The sequence below is a fragment of the Phoxinus phoxinus genome (assembly GCF_949152265.1).
Source record: "Phoxinus phoxinus genome assembly, chromosome: 14".
NCBI classification, from domain to species: Eukaryota; Metazoa; Chordata; class Actinopteri; order Cypriniformes; family Leuciscidae; genus Phoxinus; species Phoxinus phoxinus.
This window is the reverse complement of record NC_136889.1, coordinates 34,069,528-34,085,791: the sequence shown is the minus strand read 5'-3', so window position 1 is coordinate 34,085,791 and position 16,264 is coordinate 34,069,528. Positions and strand designations below refer to the sequence as shown.

General features: G+C 41.0%; 1 protein-coding gene across 1 annotated transcript in view; it reads left to right on the top strand.

Annotated features, from left to right (window-relative positions):
• Positions 1–16,264, top strand: part of abcc2 (ATP binding cassette subfamily C member 2) — a 46,547-nt gene that overhangs the window by 19,922 nt on the left and 10,361 nt on the right. Inside the window, exons 15-25 of the mRNA XM_079634758.1 lie at positions 482–548; positions 899–1,025; positions 1,186–1,362; positions 6,412–6,579; positions 6,770–6,950; positions 10,533–10,674; positions 10,774–10,873; positions 10,966–11,185; positions 14,545–14,699; positions 15,727–15,882; positions 16,000–16,199. Coding sequence (XP_079490884.1) covers positions 482–548; positions 899–1,025; positions 1,186–1,362; positions 6,412–6,579; positions 6,770–6,950; positions 10,533–10,674; positions 10,774–10,873; positions 10,966–11,185; positions 14,545–14,699; positions 15,727–15,882; positions 16,000–16,199 — 1,693 coding nt within the window. The remainder of the gene's footprint in view (positions 1–481; positions 549–898; positions 1,026–1,185; positions 1,363–6,411; positions 6,580–6,769; positions 6,951–10,532; positions 10,675–10,773; positions 10,874–10,965; positions 11,186–14,544; positions 14,700–15,726; positions 15,883–15,999; positions 16,200–16,264) is intronic.

Genomic DNA, 16,264 nt, shown 5'->3' with positions numbered 1-16,264 from the left:
CAAGGTAGTGTGTGACGTCAGAAACACCAGCGATTTCAAACCGTGTTTTTGAGACTGTCTTTGGTTCACTGCAGTTTTAAGCAGAAAATACTCAGCAATGCTGTCCACTTATGAACTTACACATGGTGTGTGTTAAAGCAGATTAAAAACACCACATACACACATAAACTACATTAACAGCTGGATTTTCACTACAGAGGGACTTTAACGTTCTTCAAATGTTATGGGAACATTAATTTTACATGTTCTCTGAACATTCTAAAACAAGTAGTAACATTTAAAATGCTACTACTTAAAAAGACATAACACATTTTAAAAAGTAAACATTAAAAAGTAATGTTTCCATGATGTTTGAAGATTGTTTCCTTAATATTTGTATAACCAAGAAAAAATTAGAACATATCTGTGTTATCTGTGATCCAACTAATACATTTGAGAAAAAGCTCCCTGCCTGAAGTTGTTGTGCTGATGTCTTTAACAGAAGCTGCGGTGAGCATGACTGACGGCACGTTTGCCTGGGAGAGAGGAACAGAGCCAGTGCTGAAGCAGTGAGTGCGGCCGTACACACACTATCTTTACACTACTACAGTAAACAGATGCTACAATGAATGATTTAGGATTACTCTGGTGTGTGTGTGAGTGTGTGTATGTTTGCATTAGTGTGTGTGTGTGTGTGTGTGTGTGTTTGCGTGCGTGTGTGTGTTTGCGTCTGCGTGCGTGCGTGCGTGTGTGTGTGTTTGCATGTGTGTGTGTGTGTGTGTGTGTGTGTGAGTGTGTGTGTGTGTGTGTGTGTGTGTGTGTGTGTGTGTGTGTGTGTGTGTGTTTGCATGCGTGTGTGATTGTGTGTGTTCTATCTAGCGGTTTTCACTGAACCTTAACCGATGTGTGTGTTGTTCAGTGTGTCTCTGGACATTGCCCCGGGCCGTCTGGTGGCGGTGGTGGGAGCTGTGGGATCGGGGAAGACTTCACTGATATCGGCTCTGCTGGGAGAACTGCACTGCCTCAAGGGACACATTAATATCAATGTAATCAAACACATCTTATTATGAAAGATTACTGGATCTCTTTCTCCTGGCTGGACGTTAGTGTTGTGCGTTCTCTGCCGGCTGGACTTTAGTTTGTGTGTGTGTGTGTGTGTGTGTGTGTGTGTGTGTGTGTGTGTGTGTGTGTGTGTGTGTGTCTCAGGGGTCGGTGGCGTATGTCCCTCAGCAGGCCTGGATCCAGAACGCCTCACTGAAGGATAATGTCCTCTTCGGCTCTGAGCTGGATGAAGAACGGTACCGGTCCGCAGTGGACGCCTGTGCTCTCGGGCCCGACCTGGACCTGCTGCCCGGGAGAGATCAGACCGAGATCGGAGAGAAGGTGAAGAGCACTGCTTCCCAACCGTTATCCTTGAGTCTTTACATATCAAACTGAGACTGGCGAACATAGGGCCCGATGCCACACCCGGTGCAATGCAGCGCCAGACGCGACGCAAGCGTGTTTTGCTGGTTTCACTTTCGGCTCGACACAGTTTTCATTTAATTTATAAAGCCCAAAACACACCCATTACTCATTTAGAGAATAGGGACAACTCTTTTAGACCATGGCCCGCGTGCCGACCATTTTTCCTGTCGTTAAACTAGCAAAAGTGGATTCGGACTGGCCTAAGTGCACTTGTGCCGTGAGCTTTAGACCAGGGATGGGCAACTTCAGTCCTGGAGGGCCACTGTCCTGCAGAGTTTAGCTCCAACCCTAATTAAACACACCTGAACAAGCTAATCAATGTTTTCAGGACTACTAGAAAAGAGTTTTTGTCAGGGTTGAAGCTAAACTCTGTAGGACAGTGGCCCTCCAGGACCGAAGTTGAACATCCCTGCTTTAGACCCTTAAAAAATCCTTAAAAAGTCACAGTTGGCATATTCAGTGGAGGATGTAGGCATGATTATACGGTTATAAAACCGGCAGGGGATGTTCTATGTAAGTTCGCTTTAGGTTGTCACATAACCTCCCTGCAACATTCTGGGAAGGTTAGTTTTTTTTACAATAAGAACCCAGAGAGAACATTTCACAGAATGTTCTTATTTGGTTCCCCCAAAAATAACCAATCGGGAACCATATGGGAACATTGGGAGAATGGTCTGTGTTTGCTGGGCTGCACCTGTTCCTGAAGATTGAGTTAACTAGTCAAGTACAGCTATTATGATAAATGTCATTATTTGCATTGAACTTTATATTAGACTTTAGATTGACATAAAAGTCTGCTTATGTTATTTACAAATTTTGAAGGTTATCGTTCAATTCATGGTGATTTCAGGAGATATCGCTCATTTATACACTGTGTAGGAATTACTCCCATCTTGCGGTGAAATCGTATATCTACCAACTGAATATTACTCTCTAGCTCCTCCCATTCCGAGGGCGTTTTAACTCCTACGGTGGCCTATTATCTCAGATCTGCCGGCAGTCGCGAGTAATCTCCGCTCGCATTCGTCACGACGCCACTGAGTGTAAAAGCGCTAAAGGCGAACCTTGAATCTCCAGGTTTGTCCATAGACAGTATATAAGATGGACACAGCGACCCCATAGACTTCGACGGAGAAAAGTGAAGCCCATTTGAAGCACTCACTTCCTGATCGCCAGGCGAACTGCGCAGGCTCAAACTGAGCTTGAACACGCGAGCAACGTGTCTGACCGCTGTCAGTCTTCTAGTAGCTGTGCCGAGAGAAATCTGAATCATTCCCTTCCGAATCTTGTAGAGACGGAGAGCGTGAGCATTAGCTGTCCATGAGCTAGCAGCAGGAGCAACTTTATCACTCTCTGTGGGCTTCTCCCTTGACTTTATCGGACTTCATGCCTCCACGTTCCCCCGATTGCCTGCGAGCTTCTCCGCCGGTCCATACGGTAATTTCTCTACAGTGCGACAGAGAGTCGCGTGAGTTATGACGCAATCGTTAGCCTATTTTTACAAAAACGGCTTCTACGGGGCCATAACGTAAGGTACAAGGTAATGGAGCCTTTTATACATTGTCGAGTTTCTTTAGAAATAAATAATGGACAAATGGAGTCTTTGAACGCCTCAGATGTAAAGTTATTCGCTGTCAAAGTGACGCAAAAATGAATGGGAGTCAATGGAATGCTAACAGCAGGTGAAGTTCTGCTACAATGGCGGCGCCCGCGGAGGCTTCAGTTTCCGGCGGATGGATTACCCGCTTGGGTTTGTCCCTCTTTGGCTAATGTATTTTCAAGATGGAGGCGCAACATGGCCGCCGCCATTCAAGCAGCTCACCCGTATGTATTATAAATGGTAGATTTACACTTAGGGACTGTTCGTTATTTATTTAAGGGGCCACCGGAGGAGTTTTGAGATCTATAATCAAAAAAGGCTTGACCCTCCCTTCGCCAGCAAAAAAAATTTCTATGACCCTCCAAAATGATTGTGAAAAAAGGCATGACCCTCCCCGATCATTTATTGATTACTTCTGTACTGGTTTGCGCTTGGCAAAGATGTTCAGATATCTTTATGCCTAGACCTACACCAAACGTTCATTAAAAGACTCCTGCACACCCGCCTTTTTCAAACTGGCGCAGCGCTGACTCGCGGTAGAAAATGCATGATTTGATTTGTTAAACATGAGGATTATCCGTATGGCATGGCTGCTCACTCTAACGTTAACCTAGATAATTGTTCGCTATTCTTAGGCGCATAACTTAGGCGCATAAGTGTGTGTGCGCAGTGTGGAGCGCGCACTGCATGACATGGAGGCGCCGATGCGATTTGCATTTTCCTATCAACAGTGGAAACAACTTAAAATACTCTTTTTCTGGCCATACAGAAAATAATAATGCATCAGTCGCAATAATTTTATTTGTGTAAACTCACAATAACAAGAAAACGTTTTGCTTTTGTAAAATAAAATAAAACAATCAGGGCGCGCTTTCATGGTCTCCGTGAATTGTAGCGCGTCAAAAAAAGAAAGAAGCAGAAACATATCGTAGGATATAGCATACTAGCCTCAAATATATGAGAAAAATATCTATATAAAGCTTGATATGTCCACTTTTAAACGAAAAAAAATCTAATCGAAAGCAAATATCATCTGATTAGGCTATGTAATCCGTATGAAAGATGCATTTCTCTTAGGCGCACTTTACAGCGGATATGTATGGAGACATGTTTGCAGCGGACACTGATTTAAAAAAATAGTTTATTAATAAACAATTAAAATGCATCGTTATTTTTAAAGACTATTATCATTAGCCAGCCTGCTTTTGCGGCAAGATTACATGCGCTTGAGCGCAGAATGGGCTATATCCCTCCATGCAGTATTTAAGCAGAAATTAACGTGCGACGTAGTCAAATATTTAGTAGGCTATATGGCAACTATACATTTACTATATTTGACATTATTTAATTAGTAATAAGTATCCAGCTCTTTACATTAAATTTGTTGAATTAACAATTAGTTAATGAACTAATAAAATAATAGAACAAAGAGTAAATTAAGATGCTAACTATAATTCTATTTAACATGACTTGTTCCACCACGCAAATGACTGTTTTTAAGGTGACAATCTGTTACACATTTGAAGATTTACTGTATCTTGAAGATTGTTGTATTGTGTTATCTTCTGTTATAAAGATTGACATTTCGTTAATTAAAAAAATAAGCACATAATGTTGTTCAAATGTTCTGTTAGATGGTCTGTGTTGACTACTTTTTTAATTTTGTATAATAATATATCTAATGAAGATATATTAACAAAAAAAAACGTATATAGGCTATTATATATAAAACACTGCAACACGCATCACTGCAGATGAGCCAACGTGCAAACTATTTGAAGAATTGAAGATAGGATTTAAATCCGTTTTGCAAAAACGCATTTATGCGACCACACCAGGTGTAAATGGAATCGTTTTGATAAATCAGACAGCTATCCGATCTGAGAAAACGCATGCAAGTGGCCAGGTGTAAAACAGCCCCAATGTAGCACGCGTTATTTGTGTTTGTTTTCAGACATAACAGTTGTTTTATACTTGTGCGATATCACAATTTTTGATCGTGGATGTTTTAATGTCTCCACATTGAAGCAGCGGTAGAGTTACACTCACAGGACACTGCTTGTGATTCGCAATCACAAAAGTTGATTATTTGCTCGAGCTTTAAAGCTTTGCCGGGTAAGCATTTCATTGGCGTTCTGTTCTGACATGATTCACTATTTCTGAGCGCGCGCGCACTGTCAAACAAACAGCGCCAAACTGGACTTGATCTTTCGCGTCTGATTTTTGTTGGGTCAGACCCATCTGCTAGCTATGGGGGGACCGAGACTGAGAGAGCTACATGGAAAAATATGCACAAAACAAGCCACTTTGAAAGTTTGTTGTTTTCATGAATACAAAAGTTGGGTGACCCTCCCCCTAGACTAAAAAAAGTTGGATGACCCTCCCCTCAACAAAGAATAAAAAGGCATGACCCTCCCCTATTTTCCTCCGGTGGCCCATTCCATAAATACCGAACGGTCCCTTACGAGAATACTTGATTAGTTGGTGGAATTAATTATACATTAATGAGCACATATAATCATTTTGAAAGAACAAAGTGTTTTTTGTTAAGAATCAACTTAAAAAAATGACACAGTGTAGCTTTAAGGAGAAAATTCTCAGCAATGGTGTTGACTTATGAATTTACACATGTTTTTTCTTAAAGCATATTAACCACTTTAGCCGCGTTTCCACCAAAATTACCCGGAACAATATGTCCCAGGAACTTTTTTCCCTCCGGTCTAATGTACCGTGAAGTTTAGGCAAATTAGTACGGTGGCACTACTTTACAGTTCCCGCTGGATTTCATCCTCTGACTTTAAGCTTAATAAAGCCTGAACCTTGTCGTCCATCGGCCGCATTTTTTAAACTCCATTGATGATTCGAATAGCAAACACCGCAACAGATGTGGTGAAAATAATATGCTGTGTGGAGTCAACCAATCAAAATGTGGCATGATCTCGACCAATCAGCATGTTCAGCGCCCAAGTCCCGCCTCTGAAAGTTCCTGAACTTTTATAAAGTACTACCTCGCAAGCAGGGACTACTTTCTGAGGGGGAAACATTTACTCGGACCTTTATTTAGACCCTGCGGTGCAAACACAGTACCAGCCCGAAGTCCCTCGTTCTGCGGTGGAAGTGTATTAACTACATTAAAAGCTGGATTTTCACCACAGCGGGACTTTAAATGCCTTACCAATAACACCACTCCAATACTTTACACCACTGGCTGTTGGTCCTGACAATGCCACTGCAATAGTGCATATTCACTGTATTTAGGCATTTCCACGGCTTATTCTCTCGCCCAGGAAGAGTTCCCACATGTGCGGAACGGGAACGGGAAACACTGACTTTGAATCTCTGATGTCTGATGTGCTGTGTCGCAGGGCATCAATCTGAGCGGCGGACAGAAGCAGCGGGTGAGTTTGGCCCGGGCGGTTTACAGCTCCGCTGACGTGTTCCTTCTGGATGACCCGCTGTCTGCGGTCGACTCACATGTGGGAAAACATCTGTTTGAACGGGTGATCGGACCCAAAGGACTGCTCAGAAATAAGGTAGGAGACTCAAGTCAAAGTCAATACTCAGGCTGCCATAGGTTCTTGAAAAAAAAGCTAATCCAAACTTAATGGGTTAGGGTTAGGCTGGGAGACTCGCTATATTATTATACATGTCAAAAGCACATTTTCTGCTTGACTTAAATCTCTGCATTGCTGTTCAGTTTGTTCCCCTTCTCTTTCCTTGTAGACTCGTATCCTGGTGACACATGGGATTAGCTTCTTGCCGTATGTAGATGAGATTGTGGTGTTGGTGAACGGGGTCGTGTCCGAGGTGGGATCATACGACGCTCTTCGAGCCAGTAAAGGCGCTTTCAATGAATTCATGGAAACTTACGGCAAAGAGGAAGGCAAAGCTAACAGCAATAAAGGTTTGTCTGCCATCGGACATTTTCATTTTCTGCTGAGCTTCAGATATTGTCTTCAATTCTATAATAGCCAACTGAACACATTCTGAAAGTTTTAGTACAGGACTTGCAATGTCTACATGATTCATGCTTTATTTCTTGGTGCGAAATTTCAATGGTCCACTTTAGACACTCTACTAGCTATAAGTAACTTTGCAACTACTTGAGAGTTAGTTCATTTGTAGTTGCAAAGTTACTCACAGTTAGTAGAAAGTCTGAAGTGTAACCCTTTTCCTCATGCTATCCTGATTGTGAATGGCTGAATCTGTCAACCGGAATGCAACAGACACATCTACCTTACATAAACTGCTGAGACTTGGGTTGAAGATCCAAATGCAGCTTTAATGGCACAGTCCAGAATCCTAATCAGTATAACGAGCAAAGGGTCAAACAATCCAAATGAGCAATAGGGCAGAAACACAGACAAAAGGAAATCCAGAAAACAGGCAGAGAACAAGACACAGGAAAACGCTCAGAAATACAGTGCAACAACATACAAGACTTCGGGAGGAATGACTGCAAACACAGGGCTTCAATAGGCAAGAGTACACCAGATAACAACACACAGGTGGAAGTAATCAGGACATGATGAGTCCAGGCAATGGTTTATGGGAAACGCAGTCCATGATGTGATTGAGCAGATGGAAGGAGTGCCCTCTGGTGGAGATCACGGGCACTCCATGTAACTTTTTTTAAGAGTGTATATAATCCTCTAACCAAGGGGACGGGTTATGGACAGACTGAAGACCATGTGTGGTCGGAGTGTTGCAATATATTAAAGTTTAATGGGAGCAGATAAAGCAGTGTGGAATTATTCTTCTCCATTTCTTCAATATTAGCCAAAAAGCATGCTGGGATCCACACTATGTAAATTCACTGGAAACAGACTTGGCACACTCTTTTTAATATCCAATAACATACACTAACATTCAAGATTTTGGAAGATTTTTAAATGCTTTTGAAAGAAGTCTCTTCTGCTCAGCAAGGCTGCATTTATTTGATCAAAAATACAGTAAACACAGTGAAAAATTATTACCGTTTTAAAGCTGAAAATTATTACCGTTTTAAAGTTGTGACCATGTTTGGCTGGATTGCCCTCGAGAGGGCGCTTCACCCCTGCACTTCATTCCCTTGGACTGTTCACGCACACACTCTGGACTAATCTCACACACCTGTTTCCACTGATCACCCTCACACCTGCATCTAGTTCCATTCACAGCTCCACACACATTTATACCCCACTCACACTATTACCCCTTGTGTAGTCTTGTTTTACTGTTGTGGACATCACCAAGCTTTTCCGAGTCTAGTCCTGTCTGTGTATCTGACCTAGGGGTGTGCGATATTACGATTTTTGATCGTGGACGATTAAAATGTCTCCACAATCTGCTTTTGAAGAAATATCGTAGGATCGTCCATTTTATCAGTTTGCATTTCTGGCGCCTCCGTCTCAACATACTGTACAGCGCGACGTATATCCACATGAAATGCAGAGGAACGGGACACTGTAGTTCATAAAAATGAATTATTTGCATGTGCTTTAAAGCCATCCCGGTTAAACATGTCATTCGCTGCTGATACGCTGTTCTAACGGGCGCTTTTCTGAGCGCAATAGACCCGACACGCACATGCACTAAAAGCCTGTCTAACAGCACCCGTTACTGAAGTTATCTTATTGCGCTAATACTGTCAAATACACACAAGGTTTACATAAACAAAGTTGGTTATGTCTAAAGTGAAAGAACAATAGAAAAAATGAAGAAAAAAATCTGCCTTGTCAAATGCGTGTAGACTCGTTGCGCGCAGATCTTAAAGTGACAGTAGCCCTAATAGTAAACATGCTGCCGCTTGTCCTTAAAGGGACAGTTACCCAAAAATAAAAATTCTGTCAGTATTTACTCACTCTCTAATGTTGTTCCAAACCTGTATTAATTTATTTCTTGTGCTGAACACAAAAGAAGATATTTTGAGGAGTGTGGCTAACGGTTGCTGGTCCCCATTGATTACCATAGTAGGAAAAAACTATTATGGAAGTCACTGGGGTACATCAACTGTGTGTTTACCCACATCCCTCCAAATAACTTTTATTTTCAACAGAAGAGGGAGACTTATTCAGGTTTAAAGCGGCTTGAGAGAATTTAATTTTTTGGGAGAACTATCCCTGTTAATAAAACAACAAAATACAAAGAGCATCTCCCTCACTCTTGCCTGAGAACTTTAATAGTAGCTTTAATAAGAATCAATGTAAAATTTATATAGTGAAGTCGATGTTGTGTTTTATTTTCATATTTGTTCATTTAATTACTTTCTTCAATGCTGTTAAATACACCTGTAGCTGAAAAAATAAAGCACTGTTTTTTTTATTTGTATATTAAGTTGTGTATGTGTATCTTTGTTCTTAATTTTTAATAACAAAGACAATGACAAAGATTTTTTATCTTCGCCACTTTGGCCTAAATGTCTGCCATTCTTTTTTATTTTATATGTTGTTACCTAAGGCTTTGTTTTTAAAATAGGGACATTAGTTTGGCTGTGATGCTCAGTCACTTGCAAAATAGTAAAACCAACATGAAAAGGAATCGTGATAAAATCGTGAATCGTGATTTTCCTGAAAAAAATCGTGATATGATATTTTTGCCATATCGCCCACCCCTAATCTGACCCATCGCCTGTTTCCTGGATTCCGTTTCGTCTGCCGACTGCCTCTGTCTTCTCGCCTGGTTATCGGACTCTTGAGTATTGCCTTGTCTACTATGCTGTGTTTGCTGTCCGTGACCCTTGTCTGTCTGACTACCCTGTATTAAACTCACGCTGCACTTGGATCCCTCTGTGTTGGGTGTTTCATGACAACAGTTTTGCTGCTTCATATTTTTGTGGAAACCATGACACATTTTATTAGAAATAGAAAATTGAGAAGAAAATAATTTATTTGAAATAGAATCTTTTGTAACATTATAAGGCCACATTTACACATAGCCGGGTATTTAGAGAAACGAATATTTCTCCCCCTCCGTTTTCAATAATAACATCGTGCACACAACCCGCATAAATACGCCGTCGAGCGCCTTTATAACTATGCTAAACCTATGGGCGGCAGTGTAGGGAGAAGGATAAAGCCATGCAAGCCAATCAGAATCCTCAGAATCGACAAGAGAGAACCTAAAACCCCGTTTCTCTCAGTTGACACGACAACACATAACCGGCGTTTTCAGAAATCTCCACTTTGGCCGGAGTTTTTAGAAATAATCGTTTTCTGGGATAAAAACGGCGTTTTCGTGTAAATGACAGGCCAAAACGCAGAGAAATATCTGCGTTTTCCCATCGTGTAAACGGGGCCTAAATGTCTTTACTGTCACTTTTGATCAATTTAATGCATCCTTGCTGAATAAAAGTATTAATTTCTTAAAATATATATATATTTGAAAGGTTGTGTGTGTTCATAGATTTGGAATGCATGGACAATAAAGCATTACTTAGAAACAAGTATACTTGAAATGCACAAGTCTTTCCGCACATGACCGATGTGATTGTTCTCTGGCCAAACAGCAGCGGCTCAGGACTCCGTGTATGAAGAGATCGACTCCGTGCCGGAGGGTTTAGAGCCTCAGGCCGACGGCTCTCCAGAGGACATCGTCTCAAACACACTGAAGAGAGAAAACAGCCTGCGCCACTCTCAACGAAACGGGAGGTAAACCATCGAGAAACATGTTAGAACAACACAAGGTTTGATTCCAGACATGCTCTATTTCACACAGATAAACTGGATATTGCACATTTTTGTCTTCAGTGTGAGAGTCCGGAAGAACAGCTCTCTTCGAAGTAAAAAAGACTCCGGCGATAAGAAAGGACAGCGACTGATTGAGAAAGAGACGATGGAGACCGGAAGGGTACATTATAGCAACTGAAAGCTATTTGGATTCTCCATGTGTTTTCCCCCTCAGTAACTGTGATAATGATCTTCTGACCCATCATGCACCAGGTGAAGTTCTCAGTGTATCTTCAGTATCTGAGGGCGATGGGCTGGTGTTACGTCACCTGGAGTTTCCTCATCTACTTCATCCAGAACGTGGCCATCATTGGTCAAAATCTGTGGCTCAGTGACTGGACTAATGATGCGGAAAACTATTCCAACACAACCTACCCAAATCATATTAGAGACACGAGAATAGGTGTCTTTGGAGCCCTGGGAATTGCACAAGGTATGAGCAGAAAGAGGTTTATTAAATACTTTTACAAACAGAATGAAAGCGAGGACATGATATGTTTGTGATTTAAAGAGGCTAGTTCAGTATTTTGGGTGTACTAGAGTAGGTTAACATGCTTTTGTGCAAAAAAACACATATTTTTTACATACTGTACATTATTGCAGCACCTCTATGCCCAGTCTGTCTGAAACAAGCTGATTTATACAAAGCCCCGCCTTCTGAAATAATCAGAGTGCTCTGATTGGCCTAGTGCAAGTAACTCTGTGGGCGGATCCCGGCGCTGTTGCTATTTTCCCGACGGGATAAACTACTCTTGCGCCCGACGCAAATCTAAAATGTGTGTGTCTGAAGTCGCTTCATTACTCATAGGTGTGGTTTGGGCGTAACGTGAAATAAACCAATCAGAGCGTCCTCTCACATTCCCTTTAGAGCCGGCGCGCTTGTTCCACGGCGGATTGCTATTATAACGGCGGATTTGCCGGCGCACACAACTTACACCATGGTAACGGTGATCTTCAGAGTTTAGTTTCCTGGTTCTTGACGGACAACACACTTTGTCAGATGTGCTTATACTGATGTGTCTCGCCACTATTGGTCAAACAGGTTTGATCCGTCATTACTACAATTAGCCTGAATAATTTGGGTAAATGTGTAATCTAGATTTATGGCTATTTTTTCACATCTTCACGGACACAACAATGATTTCCCTCGTGTGTTAATATTTTTCCTTGTAATAATGTATGATTTGCAAAAATGAAAACTGCTGTGTCTGTTTAGATGAGAGAATCAAAGTGTTGTGTTGTTCACACGCTACATAATGGCCAAGCACACGCGCTTAAAATAGCATATGACTAACGCGCGGCGCCGCTGTCTTTACACTGGGTTTCTCCTGGTCAGCGGCGGAGTTGCTTTCTAAAACTGGAAAATATCACCAGTGAACGTTTGCGCCGGAACACACTCCTCTTTTCACTGAACCGCCCTCGTGAGCGCAAGTTCATTCCCTAATTTACCGACGTGCGTCTGTGGAGGGAAGAGTCCGCTGTGCGCGGGTGCAGAACAGGAATGATACATGCGTCGGTGTACAAAGTCAATTGCGCTGGGTGCAAGATACGGCCGCTGAGCTTTGCAACTTTGCATGGCGCTGTGACCATGAACCACAATAGTCATATCCATGTGATCAGCCTCTATGGCCAAACACACATCTCCAGTTTGATCTAAATCAGATAAAGAACTTGGCGCTACAGACCCCCCACCCCACACACAGCCTTTTCTCAATGTCCTTTTGCCAATGTCTAACTCTGATTTGTGTGTTGAATTTCATTACATTTTAAGCATGCTAAGAGCCTCAAAAACACCCAAAATACATGGTTTTGAATGGAATAATGGTGGCAATTGGAAAGAGAACAGACAAATGAACAGCTTGTGAGTGAATGGATATTATGCAGTATGATGTTGAGGATGGTGAATGATGTGAAGTGAAAAACATATTCTAATAATTTTTTGCGTTATTTTTGAATGTTCTCTGAAGGTTCTAAATGTCCAGATTTTTTAACGTTTTATTTCCTTGGCTATGTGAGTGTTAAGGGAACATTACATTTCATCATTCTTCAGACATTATGTGTACTTTGCATTTGAATGTTCTCTGAAACAACTAGTAACATTAAAAAAGCGTTCCATTAAAGGCGTCATGACATGAGAAACCAAATTTGCCTTGATCTTTTGGTATATAAGAGATCTTTGTACCATTAAAACGTCCTGCAAGTTTCATAGCTTAAGACGTCCTCCCCATTATAAACGAATCATTTATTTAATCAAGGTGTAAATACAGCTCGTTCTGGATCCATGGTAAGAAGTGACGTCACGGTACGAAGTGACGTACCAGCGTTTGCATATGACCGCCTCCAGCACAAGACAACTACGCTTAAAGCGCAAGACAACTACGCTCATTTCGTATCGCTGCGCGCCTCACAAGTGTTCAGTCGCCGGACAGCGAGTGGGTCTGTGTACAGGGAGATTACGATGCCGCAGATGTGCTGTTCCTGGCTGTGGACAAACAACATCTGTGAATACGCTGCGAAAGATCCAGTCGTCAGGGAAAAATGGATGCACTTTATTTTTTGCGGACGTCTCAGTCACGGCAGTGTTAGTTTAAGCGTTTGTTCTATACATTAAGGATGACTGTTTTGAGCTTTGCCAGAAAACTGTTGCTCAAAGATAAGTCCGTGCCGACTATTCTGGGCTCAACATCGACGACGCAAACTGTAAATAATGTATTTAAAACTTTAAACTACTTTTTAAATACGCTGAAAGATCCAGTCGTCAGGGGAAAATGGATGCACTTTATTTTTTGCGGACGTCTCAGTCACGGCAGTGTTCTATACATTTAAGGATGACTGTTTTGAGAACAAATCCCAATATGATGCTTGGCTTTGCCAGAAAACTGTTGCTCAAAGATAAGTCCGTGCCGAATATTCTGGGCTCAACAACGACGACGCAAACTTACTTTTTACCATGGCTAATATAAACACATTTGTATAAGAGAATCTTGAAAATATGTCGCCTTTCTAGTAGGCCTACATGTGATAGAAAATTAAAAATGTTGCCTTTATCAATGCTGCATCTTCAAATATGGCCTGTGCATGCATTTTTGTCCGTGGTACACCCTATCATTTCATTGGAATTAGTTAAATAATGTTAAACTGTTAGCAAATTAAGCTATAGGAAAATTATGTAACAATAATCCGTTTTCAAGTGTCTCGGGTTAATTTTTTTTTATTAATTCAAAATAGTTTCACTTTCCATGTGGACTCTGGCTGATCCAGTCTTCGTTGTTGTGGTGATGCTTCATTTTCCTCTGATTCCGGCTCGAACATAATAAGGTTTTATCATTGCAAGAGCCATCGCTTCGCATGCATCACCCGCTATTAAACAGTTGCGCCGAATCCGCAAATGTTCTGGCTGGGGGCGTTAATAATTGATGCACAGGCACTGACGTTAGCCAATCATAACAGTGGGCGTTAACACTGAACTCTTAAAGGGGAAACACCCCCAAAACAGACTGTTTGAATCAGAGGATGAGAAACAGGGTGGGAAAAGGTCATAAATCACTACATTTTAAAAGTTTTTTGTAAAAAAAACTATAGTAATACTATATTTGCACCTAAGGGAACATAATAATAAAATAAAAAAAAAACATGTCATGACCCCTTTAACATTACTAGAAGAACATTTGTTCATAATTTTGTTATCTTGGTCTGAGACTCTCGGCTGAAGGAACCGCTGGAGAGATGGACAGTCTATCACAGGGATATCATTTGGTCATGAATAAAAAAAAATATGTGTTTCTCTGCCAGGATTTCTGGTGTTTTTAGGCACGATTCTCCTAGCTGATGGATCCATTTGTGCGTCCAGGACTCTACACACAAATCTGCTGTCTAATATCCTGAAAGTACCCATGGTGTTCTTTGACACCACACCGTCAGGACGAGTAGTCAATCGCTTCGCTAAGGTAGACACACTTTTAACACTGAACACAATTTCGTCGATGTTTGCTATAAAGCCATAACAAAACATTTTATAATGAGTGGTTCTGTATGAAGGCCAGAGACAAGCTCATTAACATTCTATACACTCTTCAAATAAGGCCTCCAAACGGGTGTTTAAACAGCGATGCCAAAGAACCTTTTGTACAATTGAATTATTTTATACAATGGATTCTGTGGATGTTATGTGTTCTTCATGGGACTATAAAAAAAAACTTAATTTGGTCATTTTTGACTGAAAAACTATTCTGAAAAAATTTCAGAATAGTATGAAATTTGGTAAAGGTTTTGGCACTTGCTACAGTATGTGAACACACACACACACACACACACACACACACACACACACACACACACACAAATCATGGACATGATTCAAAAAGTTTAAATGGTCCTGAAAAAATAGTCACACTTGTGCTCCTTGTGGCAAAAAATGAGCACATTAAAAATCTAAAAAAAGACAGATCTAATGGAAATGTTCTGCGCCCAAACAAAATCTTACGGAGAGTTCATTTTTAGAGATATCAACGTCAAATTTGCAACACAGCTTATTTAGATGCATGTTTTTTCTCGCAGCTTTAGAGTTAAACATGTGTATATATATATATATATATATATATATATATATATATATATATATATATTCCATATAAAATTAGCATTTTGCAAATGTGCATTTTTCATATTAATAAACTTACTTTACCTCAGCAATAATCTGCCAAGTGTCATCTTTAAAAAGAGACCAAACTTCAGCATTCAAGATTTAGGACATTTTAAGGTGGAAATTTAATTTTCAGGTCTATGCTTAAAAAAGTAGATTTGCAGATTCATATAAACATAGCAATCTATGAAATCTAATATGAAATTGAATCGTCATATGAAAATGACGAAATCTAATGAAAACAATATGTCCCCCCTGTGATTGCTGTATCTTGCCTGTTCTTAAACTGAAATATTGTTTTATTGATATATATTGATTTGGCTTATATTTAGGATATCTTTACTGTGGATGAGATGATCCCGATGTCCTTCAGATCCTGGATTCTCTGTCTCCTCGGAGTTCTCGGGACCTTGTTTGTAATCTGCCTGGCGACTCCAATCTTCACTGCAGTGGTTGTACCGATGGCTGTCATCTACTACTTTGTGCAGGTAAGACGGCTCACAGAAACGGTACTCTGTGCACACTGGGTTTATAAAAACTCTGCAACATGTTTTTCTCACATATAGTAAGATTAGATTTGTCTAAACCCGCTTCCTGTATTTCAGAGGTTCTATGTTGCTACATCCCGGCAACTCCGACGACTGGACTCTGTGTCTCGATCTCCCATTTACTCTCACTTTGGAGAAACGGTCTCAGGCCTCTCTGTGATACGAGCGTATGGGCATCAGCAGCGCTTCCTAAAGCAAAACGAGGACACCGTTGATCAGAATCTCAAAAGTGTCTATCCTTGGATTGTTTCTAATAGGTCAGAATTGGTAGTTCACACCGAGCTGTTGGTCAGAGGTAAATCTGTGTTTGCTCCTCATGCGT